Source organism: Anopheles merus, chromosome 2R (genome assembly GCF_017562075.2).
Source record: "Anopheles merus strain MAF chromosome 2R, AmerM5.1, whole genome shotgun sequence".
Lineage (NCBI taxonomy): Eukaryota > Metazoa > Arthropoda > Insecta > Diptera > Culicidae > Anopheles > Anopheles merus.
In genome coordinates, this window is record NC_054082.1 from 53,692,769 (window position 1) to 53,708,513 (window position 15,745).

The following is a 15,745-nucleotide window of genomic DNA, read 5'->3' on the forward strand; positions in this document are numbered from 1 at the left end:
GCCCAACAATTCAAACCACAAACCCTTCAAGCAGGGATTACTTCCTCACTTATCACTTATTCGTATTCTTAGGTTACTGCAGCAGTTTCTGAGCCCGCACAAGGTCTTGCACCTCCGTCTGCTAACGCATTGCATTGTCCTTTCATAAATAGCGCAATTTTGTCTCTTCTATTTTGGATTCCACGCCACACGCTGTCCTTCAGGTCGATCAACAACGAGCTTCAGCAGTGTCTTACCATGGAATGACTCGTGAAAGTAATGAATATGTTGTTTCTTTACAAACATTTACAGCACAGACATACAGTATTGATCAATTCATCGAACGATAAGTAAATGGATTCCACACTAGGTTAGTAAAATATTACTTATTTTCCCTTAATTTTGTAATAATACCATTGAAAAAGCTAAAAAAAAAGCATATCCATGTTTGTTATGTCAAATTATGAGTAATCTTCAATAAGTATCCAGTGGTTTTGGGTGTTTGACGGATAACAACCCGTTAAATGCCTCTTTAATGCCAACTAAATCTGAACATCGCAAAGTGTTTAATACCGCCTACAAAATTTACTCTTCCACGTCGAAACACACACACGTACACAAAAGGTCTGTAGTCTGAGCGGTTTTTGTTTATCTTTCGCCACTGTTGAGCCCGTCTCATCCCATCACATCCCATCAAAACTAAACCCAACCCAAGAAAACATAACACATGAGTCTCGTACCTCGCAAGCGCCTCTTAATGTCCTTCCGCTACGGATGCACTTTTATGGCCACGATCGCCACGATGGATCGGTGCGCCGTTCCGTAGATGTATTTCTTTAAACAAACAACCGCCCCGGACACAGCTGCATCCACACACGCACACACATAATCATCATCATCCGACCACAAACGGGTCAAAGAAAGAGCCACTTTCAGCAGCCCTTCCGGGCGAGTCCGGCTCACCACCGGAAGGGTTGGAGACATTGCGAGTGTCCTGAAGAACAGACAAACGGAAGAAAGACAAACAGGACCCATGACTCGAAAGGACACGTCGCGATTGTGTGCGTTAAAGCGTGTGATTAAAGTCGTGCTTCATTAAACAGCATCAGCTGCTGCACGCAGCGGATTGGAATCGGAAAGTGGAGTTTAATTTTAATGAGTACATAATATACGAAATGCGCGTTTGAGCAAGTCGCAAATCGCAACAAGGGACAGCTGAGGTGAATTCAGCCAAAAATAGCACACAAAGCTCAAGACTAATTGAGCCGCCTCCAGATTCATGGTACCGCCACCAACGCCCGTCTATTTTGTCGTAGGCTTCGTTACCATCAGAGCTACTTGTACTAATATTCGGTGCTTGGGCTTGATTAGCTGCTCGCTGTGCTACGAGTTTTATGATTCCTTTGTCTTGTTCGTCGATTTATTTCCCAGCTCCCTCCTCGGTAACGGTCGCTCCCATGGTATTTATGTTTATTTTTATTCATCTTTATTGGTCCAGCTGGAGGCAAACGGTACAGCACGGTACACGGTTTTTCCTTCAACTTTTCCGCAGGGCATGGTTTTATTTGTCCCAACCACAACACACACACACACACATACACACACCTTCTACCAGGGGGAAAACGGAAGCATCGCCCATCCAAACATTATATATCCCCTGTCGGATTGATGCGTGCCTTCTCCACGTGCACGATTGATGAATAATTGAAAGCAAATCTCAACCACCCCATCCACGATCGACACCGCCACGATGTCATCGTCAATCTAGCCGTTCACGTTTGCAAACTGCCGCGCGCTCCCTTATGCACCCAGATATAGTTGAGATAGGATCAGAAAAAAACATCAGAAATTCATCCCTCACCTTGTTCCCTATTCAAGACGGTTCCCGCCTTGCACCGGATAGACGACCCCGCACAACATTCATTTCAATTAAAAAAGCAAAATAACGACCGACAAGCAAACATGGGTGGGAAAAATCGTTTGGCGTTTTTTCCCGATGTTCCGCCTGGTCCCGTCTCCCCCGAGGGGTAACAATATTTCACCAGAAGGCACGACACCGTGCTCGCGGTTTGCATTGTTTGGGGAATCGGTGGGTTTATTTTTTCGGAAATGCTGTGGCCTCGACACGATCGTCTCCCGAAACCTGAAAGATTCGTTCCCTTCTGTCAACGTCATTAACTTCATCGAACCGTGTGATCGCTTCCCGTTCCCTTGCCCATTCCCTTCTTGGCCAGAGAAGTTGTTGTGGCCCTGCCACACACACACACACACACACACGCTTTGTACCGGGAGCGGTTGACATTTATGGTCCAAAATAAACATCCCCAGTGCGCGCGCCAGATTGAACAGAACAAAGGTAAACGAAAAATCACTTTCAAAAAGAGGCGACTGACTTTGAATTTGTTTGCGCCGAGTCCCTGCCGTAGACCAAAGCCGACACCCGGCGCTCCTGGCTTTGTTCGACCCCCGAGGTAAGGTCCGGCATGGGCGGCCCCTGGGCTTAGAGCTTCGAGTTTCGAAAAACTTCCGTTTATTTTTAATCACTCACAAATAAACCACCCGCTCCGATTACCGTTCCGAAGCCTGGCGACGAACTTATTTCAATTCGGAGCGCATTCACATATTTTCCACCTACCGGGAAAGGTATTCTCGTTATGCGGGGAAGTTTGGGTGATGAACTTCTGCTCGCTAATGGACTGTGTAGAACTTGCGTCGCATCCCGCAATCCCGTATAATGCACAAACGGTGCCAGCAAACAATCATTTACGCTTGAGGCGCGGCCTTTCCCGTGGCCGTTCCACGGCTGCTCCCAGTATTTGGGGTGGCGCGTGATCGAAAAGCAATAGAAAGTATCGGATTACCATTCCCGGGTACTCGGTTCGCGGTGACGTACCGCCGGAGGCAAAACAGACAATGGTCAGGAGGAGATGGTGAAAAGGTGGATAAATATAGTGTTTATGATTTGAGTTTGGTAAATACAACAAGCAAGCAATGGAAAGAAAGAAATGCAATTTAAACCGTCAACATTTGCGTTCGCTTTGATTTCGATTCTAGAAACGACCGTGTCTGTGGGAACTTCCTTTTGCGAGTACGAAACCACATGAAGGTAATAGCGAATTGAACGATCTTGCCTGGGGGAGGGGGGTTGCACAGAAGTCTATGTCTTATTCATTGGTAATAGAATCGTAAGTAATCTACAGGCATCCTAGTTACTAGTGGATACACTTCCATGAACGTTCAAGGCGCATGAGAGACTATGGGGTATTCTTAGAACGGACTAAGTGAATACTCAGAACTAATAGATACCTTCTTCTTATGTTGTTAAATATACATTCGCGTAAATCTCATTGTTTAAATGTATTCTCTACATTAATCAAAACTAAACCACTTAAACCGAAAATTTGAATTATACGCCTAATTCTAATAAATATACTTGACAGTTGTTCCTTGGAAGGACCTGGACAGACTTCAAAATGCGGACTTATATTTTGGGACAGTCGAGAACAAGCTAAGTTTTTGCAAAACAAACCATATTTTTAAAAATATATATATATTTATTTAGCGTTTTGTTCAATTTTCTTTATTTTTACTTTTCCAAATCGGTCTGCTCTCAAAATGGGCGCCAAACAGAATGGTCGTTCACGCCACGGAATTCTGACAGCTCTTGATGACAGCTCGTACTCTGCGTACGAGCCACGCGAACTGCACAGTGGGCTGCTACAGTACTCCCCTTCCAGACTAGGATACGTACTGTTGAAGATGGGTAGGAAACACCACTCTTCGGCCTGAACGAGTGGTTCTAGTCGGTGGTAACTCAGAAGAACTGGTAGGTGGAGCAGGAACACTTGCAGAAGATTCTTGTAGGATGTGGGCTGGTTTGAGGCGGTCTATTGATATAGATACTGTACGACCTTTCACGTTGACCTTGAAGATTTTTTCTGTTCGATCCATAACCTCATAAGGCCCTTCGTACGGTGGTGAAAGTGTTGGTCGTATGGAATCATTGCGAATAAAGACGAATTTACATGATTTTAGTTCGGTGGGAATAAAAATATTCCGAGAACCATGCCATGAGGTTTGTCTGGGGCGTAATGATCGCATGGCATTTCGTAAATTAGCTACAAACTCAGCTTCATTTGTTGTTTCGCCAATATCGTTGAAAAATTCGGAGGGAATACGAAGTGTGGTACCATAAACCATCTCAGCTGGTGATGCTTTAATATCTTCTTTGTATGTTGTTCTTAAGCCAAGTAGTATCACTGCGAGATTTTCACACCAGTGTTCATTATCGTGGCAGAGAAGAGCTGCTTTAAATGTTCTATGGAATCTTTCGATGATTCCATTGCTTTGAGGATGGTATGCAGTTGTACGCAGGTGAGTTGAACCTAACAGGCGGTTTAATTCCAAGAAGAGTGATGACTCAAATTGTCTACCTTGATCAGAAGTAATATATTTCGGTACACCAAAACGCGCAATCCATCCCGAAACTAGAGCATCAGCTATTGTAGAAGCAGTCATGTCCGGAATAGGTAAAGCCTCTGGCCATCGAGTAAATCTATCGATTATAGTCAAGCAGTACCTATTTCCTCTGCTGATTGGAAAAGGACCAACTATGTCGATGTTAATATGGGAAAATCGATCGTCTGGAGAAGGGTATTGGGATAATGGTGATTGAGTATGCCTTGATATTTTTGAACGTTGGCATTGTATACAACTTCTCGCAAAGGCAATGCTATCTTTTCGAATATTTGGCCAAACGAATCTTTCGGTCATCAATTTGGCTGTGCTTCGTGTCCCAGGATGCGATAAATTATGTACCGCTCGCAGCGCAATATTTCGAAATGATGGTGTGACATACGGCCGAATACGATTAGTAGAGCAATCACAATATAATTGTGTGTTACTGCCTGGAATCTCAATTAATTTTAATTGCAGCGACGATTCAGTTGTACCTTGCAATATCTTGCGGAGTTCCTCGTCATTTTTTTGATCATTTGCCAGCGCAACAAAATCCATCGAAGGCAATGTGTGTATAGCTGATATGCGAGACAGCAGATCGGCGACGATATTTTCTGTACCATTTATGTGGCGTATGTCAGTAGTTATTTGGCCTATGAAATCTAGTTGACGGGCTTGCCGATCAGAAGCTTTGTCGAGTTTTTGGCGAAATGCATATATAATGGGTTTATGATCAGTGTAAATATGACAGCTGCGCCCTTCCAGCATATACTTAAAGTGACGCACTGCCAAATATATTGCTGATAATTCTCGATCGTAAGTACTATACCGCAGCTGCGCTTTATCAAATTTTTTGGAAAAGAATCCCAGGGGTTGAACGTTTCCCTCCACAATTTGATGTAATACAGCACCAGCGGCAATGTCTGAGGCATCAACCCAAAGAGAAAGCTCAGCAGATTTAGCAGGATGAGATAATAAGGTGGCTTGTGCGAGTTGTTGTTTACATTGATCGAAAGCTGCAAGAGTGTTGTCAGTCCAGGACAAAGGAGAGCAGTCGTTTCGTTTATTTCCCGGGATCATGTTCAATAATGGAATTTGAGCTTCAATGGCATGAGGAATGAACCTTCGATAAAAATTGATTATTGCCAGGAATCGTTTAAGTTCCTTTACTGTCGACGGAAGGTTAAAGTTTTGGATGGCTAGTACACGATCAGGTAATGGGCGAATTCCTTCAGCAGATACAGCGTGACCCAAAAAATTGAGCTTATCGCGACCAAATTCACATTTAGCTACATTAATGGTCAGATTGTGATCATTTAGTCTCTCAAACAACTGTCTCAGATGTTGTTTATGTTCATCGAGAGAATTGGACGCTACAAAAAGGTCGTCGACATAAGGGAACACAAACTCTAAGCCACGCACAACTTCATGTATCAATCGCTGAAAGGTTTGAGCCGCGTTGCGCAAACCGAACGTCATGAATAAAAATTCGTACATTCCGAACGGCGTCGTAATAGCTGTTTTCGGAATATCATCCGGATGTATAGGAACTTGATGAAATGCTTTTTGTAGATCAATTTTAGAAAATATGCATTTACCTTGTAACATTGATGTAAAATCCTGGAGATACGGCAACGGATATCGGTCCGGAACAGTTTGAGCATTAAGAGCACGATAGTCTCCACATGGTCGCCATGTTCCATCTGCTTTCTTGACCATGTGGAGAGGGCTAGCCCAATTGCTGCTTGATGGACGACATATTCCCAATTTCATCAAAAGTTCGAATTCGTTACGGGCTGCTTCGAATTTTTCTGGTGAAAGTCTTCGAGGTCTAGCATATACAGGCTGGCCAGTCGTTTCAATTCTATGCATAACAGAAGACTTAGTTGTTGTACCCATAGGGGCGAGGTGTGTTATTTGTGGAAATTCAGTTAGTAAATCTACAAATGGCGACGCCGCGGAAAAAGTTTTCACCGAAATGTCAATATCTCTGGTAAGAAAACCACGTGACTCTAAATTGGTAGTGTTGTCTATGAGGCGGCCACGTTTTAAGTCAATAAGAAGATCAAACTTCCGTAAAAAATCTGCTCCGATGATACCCGTTGAGACATCAGCAATGAGAAACGACCACACAAATTCACGACGGAGGCCGAGGTTTACTTTCAGTAACACTTCACCGTATACTTCAATAGCAGTTCCATTAGCGGCGAACAATTGGATAGACGAAGGCTTTACTCTGGCTGATTTTAATCCTTTTGGAACGACGGAAACATCCGCTCCAGTATCGATAAGAAATTGCATATTAGTAGAACAATCTGCAATTTTCAGTCGACAGATTGTGGCTGCCGAGGAAAGTTCGCCATTTTCCTCCACAGCATCAGCAGAGTGGCGTCATTGCTGGCTGGAAGAAGGCCAATTACCTACAGAGCAAGGTGCGCGACATACTCTAGCATTACTTCCGTAAGTACGATGATACCAGCATGGCCCATTTGATGTGTCTCTAGCGCGATCAGCATCCGTACTACGTGCGCGAGAACGGGATCGACCTTGGGGGTTATTAGGATGGATCTTGTCAAATCGTTTCGATAATGCGTCGATTGCCAATTTAAGATCCTGAATCTGTTGATCACTCGATGTTACATTGAGAGCAGTTGTAGTTGTTTCCTGACCGATAGAGCTAATATTTCGTAAGCTCATAGATTCGACAATAGCATCAGCTATAGTCGTCTTGTCAGCGGCATCACCACGCGAAGCAATTACTGCTGCTTGGGCATGAGCAGGAAGTCGAGCTGCCCATAAGTCTAGCAGCAAGGTGTCCCCTAGAGAATCGCCGGCAACTCGCTTCATCTCGTTAAAAAGATGGCTAGGCTTTAAATCTCCAAGGGGCATTTCAGACAACACACGATGCAAACGCCGCTGCTGGCTGTCAGCGAAATGTTCCGTCAACTTTGATTTGATATATGGGTATTTTCCACTAGTTGGAGTATTCTCGACAATTGTGCGAAGTTCACCAAGTTTCTGCGGGGGAACCTGGGCCATGACGATATTGTACCGTTGAGAGTCATGTTGGGCGGTGATTCCAGATGCAGCAAACCAAAACTCGAGGGACATAAAATATGCGTCAATGTTGGTGTCGGCCATAACTGGTGGGTTAAGACGCGGGGTAGCAATTGCTGCAACAGCCGCGGATGATGATGATGATGATGCTACACTTTCACCAGCATAAACATGCTGAGCACACGGTACAGTTGCGTTCTCGTTCTCCATTGTTTGAATTCGTTCGTAATTGTGAAAAATATTGACGGATCACGTCGGGGTCACCACTTTAGCGTTTTGTTCAATTTTCTTTATTTTTACTTTTCCAAATCGGTCTGCTCTCAAAATGGGCGCCAAACAGAATGGTCGTTCACGCCACGGAATTCTGACAGCTCTTGATGACAGCTCGTACTCTGCGTACGAGCCACGCGAACTGCACAGTGGGCTGCTACATTTATATATGTGTCTCATGTGTCTATATATGTGTCTAAGCTGATAAATTTTCAAATTTAGCTTAAAGTTAGATGTAGATAAGTATGAAAATGTTCTATTGGAAAAGATAACATGAACCTCACCTTGCCTAATGTGTACTTACTTACTTACTTATCCGGCGCTACAACCGTTTTGCGGTCTTGGCCTGCCTCAGGAGTGTCCGAAACCGCTCACGGTCTCGCGCCTTCGTATGCCAGTCCGTTATCCCGGCCTTAATGGTGGACGCCTCCATGCCTTCTTGCCACCTCAATTTGGGCCTGTAGAGACCGTGAACGGTTTGCGAGATTTAGAGACAGGGAACGGTTCTGGAACTTTCCTGAGGAACAAGGATGAGAACATTTCTTCTCTTTCACGCAAGGGTCAAGGAGGATATAAAAAGCCGCGATCGGCCGGAGCAGATCAGAAGGTTCTGGCTCGGCTTACTGTGTGTATCGTCGCGGAATTGAAAGAGAAATAAAGGCTCACAGTTGTGTTACACTTTAGGCCTACCACGCCTCCTGTGTCCTTGCAGACGGCCTAAGAAGACTTTACGGGATGGGTCGTCCGTTTCCATGCGTACAACATGGCCAGCCCACCGGAACCTGGCGAGCTTGATACGCTGCACGATAGTGAAGTCGTCGTACATCTCGTATAGCTCGTCTGCTGAATGTGTACTGATTCAATAATTTTTGATTTGGTAATTGGCACGTTTGATAAACAAGAGATAAAACAATGATCGGAAAATAAGATGAAAAAAGATATGAAAACTGATCTGACACGAAACGATCTAATAAGGTCCACCATAGTAAATCTTTTTGGTAGCTTAATTATATAATATAATATGTCCCCGTAGGTCATCACACCAAAGAAAAGGAAACACTTCTATTTTGGCGCAACAACCGTAGTCGGTATGGGCTTGTCCTTCTGCTTAATGGTCAAATCAATCTGGAATTTTTAATTACAATCTGCTCCCAAGATACGCGGTTTATGCGTACTGGAGGAGTCCGCGTAGCTCGAATATCCGCGTAAGTCGAATTTCACATTTTTTGGCTAAAATACATTTGATAACTCGGCATTTTGATTAAAATCAGATGAAACACTTGTATATACTTAATTATTTATTCAAAACGGTTCGTGCAGAGAGGTATGTCTCGCATTTAAGAAAATTATTTTTTTAACCATTGCAATTTATACTGCATTGGACAATAGTTAAAGTAAATTGTACTGAATCCTACTACTATCCTACTACTACTATGCTTATTAGATCAATGATCGCAAAATGCTTGGTCGCAAAATAATTGCTCGTAAAATTCTTAGTCGTTACTTTATAAAAGGAATTATGGGAGAATTTCAAATATTCACTATTTACTGTGGGAAATTTATTGTTCAAGTATTATATAAAACGTGGTGTCTGCTTAGAAAATCCGATGTCCCGTTTTTTAATCAACTCTACCTGCTCAGCCGTCCATATGGACCGTTCTTCCGTAGCAAGACTGACTACCCGGCACAATGGTACTAAATATGTTTCGAAAGCCAGTAAAATGCTGGCATGACCACGTAGGTCGTTACGCCAAAAAGAACAAGAAAAAGTTTGTTCTAAGCTTGCTATTCCTAATAGCAGCTTTGTTTTGAATGAATTATAGTATGTTTTATATTTTATGAAGTAGTCGAATACGAAAAATAGAGTACTAAAACATTTGGTGAACAGAATGGCTGAATTTAATATCGATTCCGACTTGACAAAATTAACCCCAACGATTGTAACGGTTTATTTAAATTGTCTTGCCCATGCAGCATCAATGCATTTATTGTGATTGTGCTTTTGTCTACCGTTGACAAGCCCTGGCCAGAGCTGTCATTGTCATTTGTGTGTTTTGATTGTTTATCGCTCCGCCAAGCTGCTTCATTTTGTAAAATCCAAAACGCGAGCTTCATCATCTTCAATTTCAACGTAAAATCATATCAACACGATTGCATAGAGAATTATCATGACGTATCAACTGTACCGGAATACTACCCTCGGTAATACTTTGCAGGAGAGTTTGGACGAGCTGATCCAGGTAGGTAGGGAGTGGGGAACGAAGCATCCTTCCATATGGTAGCATTTTCTGATCGCAATCCTGGCTAATCATCTCCTCTCGCCTTTGTTACAGTACGGTCAAATAACACCACAACTAGCTGTGCGAGTTTTGGTGCAGTTCGACAAATCGATCAATGCCGCGCTTTCCAACCGAGTAAAGTCTCGTGTCACTTTCAAGGCTGCCAAACTAAACACCTACCGATTCTGCGACAACGTCTGGACGCTGATGTTGAACGATGTCGAGTTTCGAGAGGTGCATGAGTTTGCTCGGGTAGATAAAGTGAAAATCGTTGCCTGTGATGGTAAAAGTAAGTACTCGCGAACAGTTCTCGAGAGAATTTGCAGTCTCACACTCACTTCCCTTTGCGTTGTTTCAGATGTCAGCACAGGGGACGAACCGAGTAGATAGTGCAAAAGTATGTCCATCGTTTAGTTTGTTACACCCTTCATGGTTGCGATGCAAGCCGTTTCCAGGAAGTGTATTCACCCTTTCTAGTTTGTAAGAGTGCTTGCGCGAGCATTTTAACGAACGTGCTGCAAATACCATTCAACGATATACCTATCAATTGCTTAAATAAAGCATGCTTATTTGACGCACATTTATCCGTGTTTCCTGGAAAATCAAATGAGAAGCTGCAATATGAGCGTTGATGCTACTTCCAAAATTGATAACACATTAAATATGCATGGAATAGAGATGAAGAGATTACAGACAAACAAATGCAACTAAGGCTATAACTTCAGGATCGTCATACTTCGATGAAGATTAATTAAAATTATTTGAGTCAAAAATTAACTACAGCTCTTGCAAAGTTGAATGAAGCAGCACACACATTGACCTTCCAAATCAGAAATAAAAACTGTAAACATTTAGGTTAAAAATGCGAAACTTAAAACTTTTAAAACGTATCTCAAAATAAGTCAATTTTGGTCAGTTTTGCGTACAACCCACGCCAACTGTGCGTAGCTACCAGCACACATTCCTTCTGTCATGTAAGTTTCCATCATGGTAATCGGAAGAGTTGTATGACCGTACCCTTCCTATCACATTAATTCTCAACAGCGTTATTTCCAGCAGCTTCCAGAGCTAGCTAATGTCGAGCAGGTAAATTTACTTCTTTCAAATACATTTTCTAAATACATGCATAAAAAACACTAATTATTTTAAATTGACTAACTGATTTTTCTTCTTTTCTTATTCCCTTCATCTTACCCGATGATTATCCAGCTGGAACATGACATGTTGTTTATGACATTAAAATGTAAACAAACACCTGCGCAACAATGTGGAATTTACCTGCGTAGAAAAGGTATGGAGATAGGGTGATAGTACATTTGTTGGCGTGCTTCAATATCGCACACGAAAGAGTAGCAGCGAATAGCGCACCTGTGTAACTGGCAGATAGCAACGATAACTATACTCTACTTAATGCAACACTGTAGTGCAATTCAAAATGTGCGTCACGTGGAAAACGGTCATGTTAATCGCCTTGCTCCTTTCATGCAACGAAGCACTGTACGATTGGCCGACCGAGGAGACGAGCAAATCTATCCTCAACTCCGGCTACAAGGAATACGAGTTCGAACTAACGCAGACGAACAATTTGTACCGTCAAGATGTACTTCAAAAGTCGTGCCAGTACAACATTACCGATGATATGATGGACCGGATAGAGCAGCTAAAACAAATTCCCACCGATCATCTTCTAATTGATCGTGAACACAAATTTCTCTACTGCTACGTTCCTAAGGTATGTGGGCGCTTCGACAGGATGGAGAACGGCGTCGTGTAAAAACTTTTCCATTTTTATTTTACAGGTCGCTTGCACCAACTGGAAGCGTGTTATGATGATACTGATCAACAAATGGAACGGTACCGATCCATTACAAATTCCCGCTGATCTGGCACATTCGGCCGGAATGTTTGAAACGTTTCAATCGTTAAGCGACGATGAAAAAATTGCTGTGCTTGCCGATTATAATCGCTTCATTCTGGTTCGTCATCCGTTCGAGAGACTGCTGTCAGCGTTTCGCAATAAACTGGAGGGCAACTCAAAAAGTGCCAAATACTTTCAGGTAACTATCGCATCGATTGTGCATGTTTCTTACATACATTTCACCTATGGTTTGCTATTCGTCGACAGGCACGCATTGGGAGAACTATCATAAAATCGTTCCGGTTGCACGCCACAAACGAATCGCTAATAAATGCGGATGATGTGCAGTTCAACGAGTTTGTGCAGTACTTACTTACGCCGGATCTGAGCAAAAGCGGAAACATGTCATTCAATGAGCACTGGGAACCCATTTCGCACCTTTGCCATCCCTGCTTGGTGCACTACAATGTAATAGGCAAATACGAAACACTGACGGATGATTCCTCTCTAGCACTGCATCTGGCCGGTGCGGAAGGCTTAAATTTTCCCGCGGTTTACAAATCGTCTAGCACACGGGAACGGTTGAAGCACTACTTTAACGACATTCCTACAGAAACCTTGAAGCGGTTGTATTTACTATACGAAGAGGATTTTAAAAACTTTGATTACAGTTTGGAGGAAATATTCGGCTATGAGCTCGTTTAAGGGATACAAATAGCATTTAGACAATACTTACAGGTAAGTTGGCTCTCATAAGTTGATAGTAACAGGTTTTAGGGCAGTTGGTGTACTTATTAACAGCAAACAAAACAGGGAAGTTACAGTGTTACGGTATAAGGGTTGCAGGACAATACATGTGATATTAACATTAAATGTGGAAACTTTGTTGACAATATTTCTTACAGCAATAAACATTCTTATTGATATTTGTGCAAGAATTTATAAAAGAAGCTTTTTGCCCGGTTTATAAAAACTTTAAAATGTGTTATTAAACTCAATGATTTAGTGAACTTTTTGCTGTTGAAGTTATAGTAAAATGCTGTAAAAGTTGAGAATGAAACGACAGAAAAACATGCACATTTGGGATTCCAGCATGTGTAATCTTAACGTATGTGTTTTTGTATTTCAAATGCATTTTCATGTTATTATGCCACTTTCAAAAATGCTAATCATTAAAATATTTCGCAACCGAGAAAAGTTTTTTTTTTATTTTGTTTGCTTGATTCTTGTTAATTATTTTAAATCTAAACAGATATGAAATATGAACAGAAATCTTCAAAAGTTTAAACCTAAAGCACAAAATAAATCAATTACATTCGAAGCATGAGTATAAGTTCAAAGCATTGCAAAGTAGCAAAGTATCTAGGAACAATCTTTCCTCTTCAATTTGCGGACAGGGTTTGCGGATAAGAAATTCACACAGCTCCACTTATACTAAAAAATAGTATTTTTCCCAATGTCTTCTAATTGCCTTTAAAATTATTTATTCGGTATTGTAGTGATTCTATCTATTCTTTTATATAGTTTATTGTAATGAAATAGTTTATTGTCGTTGGTATTGATACTCGTTTGTCTGACCACACGACCATTTAAATTAATTTTGCTCGAAACATTAGGAGGCTACCCAAGCGCCACATAGTAAGCTTAAACGACTAGAAAACACAATAGAAAATCCAAACGACTAGAAAAATACGAATGCTCCATAGCTTCACAGGTTTGCTCAATAGTTGGCGTTTTATTACTGGCTGACCAGATGAAGTTGATGAAAAAACGGGACACATATTAAAAAAATACGGGACATCGATTATTTTTAAGAATTCAGGAGACATTTCCTTGATTTTTCTATATTTATTTTTCCAATTATTACAAATCATTCGCATAAATTTCGCATTACTATGTCCAATCTCCATTTGACAGCTAGGGAGTCCAAAGTTACTTAGCAACTCTTACAAAGTCCTTTAGCCATAACTCCATATCTTTCAATCTCTATAGAGGTCTCCTTTCATCATAGCTACCAAAATAAGAGCAAATAAACCCATCACGTAATGTGTTCTAGATTTCTTCTTCTTTTTCTTCTTCTTTTGGCTCAACAACCGTTGTCAGTCAAGGCCTGCCTGTACCCACTTGTGGGGTTGGCTTTCAGTGACTTATGGATGGACGTATGGCAGCATGGTTCATTTGGGGTTTGAACCCATGACGGGTATGTTGTTAAGTCGTACGAGTTGACGACTGTGCCACGAGACCGACTATGCGTTCTAAACTATTTTCGAAAAAAATATCGTTGTTTAAACAAAATATTGATGACCGCACTTTTAACCTGACGCCTTCCATCCGATTAAGCACAGACTTAAGTCTCTACAACCGCTTTAAATTCTATTATTATACAGGTGGTCCCCGAGATACACTTTACCTCTTATACGCGGTTTCCTAAATTTGACAGTTCTTTGAGCAAATTGTACTGATTTGACACATCTATTGTAAAATGCCAAATAATTTCTGTTTTGATCGGATGTTAAAAGCTATTTCAAAAGGTTTGAAACTGTTATTTCATTCAGAATCATATCAAATAATTGATTAAGTGGCTAAAACCACCCCCTAGTTGCAAATTTACACGAAAATTAGTGATATTTTGGCTAGAAATCACGAGATTCGACTTACGCGGAAATTCAAGATACGCGTTTTTTGCGGCCGTTTTCGGTCCCCATTAACCGTGTATCTCGGGGACCGCCTGTATACAAAAGTTTGAAGTCTGACGCGATAATGGGTACCAAACTATTTGTAGATTCTGTCAAGAAAGAGAATCCCACTGTCATGGTGTGAAACGGTGTTTTTTTTAGAAAGAAACACATAAAGCAGTTCCGTAATTCCGAGCGAGTTATTACAATAGCAAAGTGGATTTTGTTATCAAACGTGGCTAACGACAAATGAATTCTGGAATTATTCTTAGAATGCAATAGGGCCTCAAGAGGTTATTTATTGAACATTTAGATTTCCACGCTATGAAAAAGACTCTTTACAAGGGGTACTCGTTATGAAAGGCACCACTGTACATTAAATCACGGCACTCTAGTGATTTAATTTCCATTTCTTTAAAAACCCAATCTGAATCTTAATACCCTCAACAATCATTTCTTTTATCAACGTCCATTGATGAAACAACTGATGTTCCTCAAACTTAACATTCATAGGTAGCTTACTGGGTTTCATAGTTCAATAAACAATTATCCACATGCTTAATACAATGTTCGATTAGTAAAACACACGTTTTTGATTCGAATTTTTCGACGTTTGATTCAATCAAAGACGACAATTATTTAAATCATGTGGACAGTGTACAAAAAATGTGTTAACGTATTAACAAGTGGTAGACAATTGTATTATCTTAATTGGGCATTGTTTAAAGCATGTGGACAGTTGTAGGAATTTTTATAGAAATAGGAATTTTTATTCTAACTGTTCTAACTATTTATTCTAACCAGAACATAAAAAACGGGACAAATCGAGATTTTTTTACGAATACAACGGGACATAAAATTTCTGGTAAAAACGTAACTGTCTCTTTAAATACGGTACACGTATCCTATTTATAACTCATCATTATATTGCTGTCCTTTTCTTGCAATGTGTTTTAACAAGCTTCATCCATTCATGACCTATATAGCCTTTCCACGTTCCGAGCCAAAATCTATCAATCTAATCTTTTCAGAGCAAACTCTTATGCATGGGTATCAACACCATCGACCATTATTCAAATCTCACTTGCTTCTGAACAAATGATTCATACTGGAGTTTAGGATTTAAACAATCGTATCGCCGTTCTAGTTCTTGCGATGCATAACTTCAA

The 15,745-nt window shown here is 41.2% G+C and overlaps 2 protein-coding genes across 2 annotated transcripts; both read left to right on the plus strand.

The window, feature by feature from the left end:
- The first annotated feature begins 9,803 nt into the window (after positions 1-9,803).
- Positions 9,804-10,623, plus strand: LOC121589732 (transcription initiation factor IIA subunit 2). Its single transcript, XM_041908840.1, has 3 exons — positions 9,804-10,004; positions 10,098-10,332; positions 10,402-10,623. Exons 1-3 carry the CDS (start codon positions 9,933-9,935, stop codon positions 10,431-10,433), a joined length of 339 nt encoding a protein of 112 aa, XP_041764774.1. The 5' UTR covers positions 9,804-9,932; the 3' UTR covers positions 10,434-10,623.
- A 104-nt stretch (positions 10,624-10,727) lies between these two features.
- LOC121589731 (carbohydrate sulfotransferase 11-like) lies at positions 10,728-13,955 on the plus strand. Its single transcript, XM_041908839.1, has 4 exons — positions 10,728-11,129; positions 11,253-11,775; positions 11,843-12,100; positions 12,169-13,955. Exons 2-4 carry the CDS (start codon positions 11,479-11,481, stop codon positions 12,604-12,606), a joined length of 993 nt encoding a protein of 330 aa, XP_041764773.1. The 5' UTR covers positions 10,728-11,129; positions 11,253-11,478; the 3' UTR covers positions 12,607-13,955.
- The last annotated feature ends 1,790 nt before the right edge of the window (positions 13,956-15,745 follow it).

What these genes read in the sequence shown, in the direction of transcription:
- LOC121589732 (XM_041908840.1), top strand. Translation starts at nt 9,933, where the DNA reads ATGACGTATCAACTGTACCGGAATACTACCCTCGGTAATACTTTGCAG. An exon ending in GTTTGGACGAGCTGATCCAG is followed by an intron (nt 10,005 to 10,097) that starts GTAGGTAGGGAG and finishes CCTTTGTTACAG; the next exon opens with TACGGTCAAATAACACCACA. An exon ending in CGTTGCCTGTGATGGTAAAA is followed by an intron (nt 10,333 to 10,401) that starts GTAAGTACTCGC and finishes GCGTTGTTTCAG; the next exon opens with ATGTCAGCACAGGGGACGAA.
- LOC121589731 (XM_041908839.1), top strand. Translation starts at nt 11,479, where the DNA reads ATGTGCGTCACGTGGAAAACGGTCATGTTAATCGCCTTGCTCCTTTCA. An exon ending in TCTACTGCTACGTTCCTAAG is followed by an intron (nt 11,776 to 11,842) that starts GTATGTGGGCGC and finishes TTTATTTTACAG; the next exon opens with GTCGCTTGCACCAACTGGAA. An exon ending in AAAGTGCCAAATACTTTCAG is followed by an intron (nt 12,101 to 12,168) that starts GTAACTATCGCA and finishes ATTCGTCGACAG; the next exon opens with GCACGCATTGGGAGAACTAT.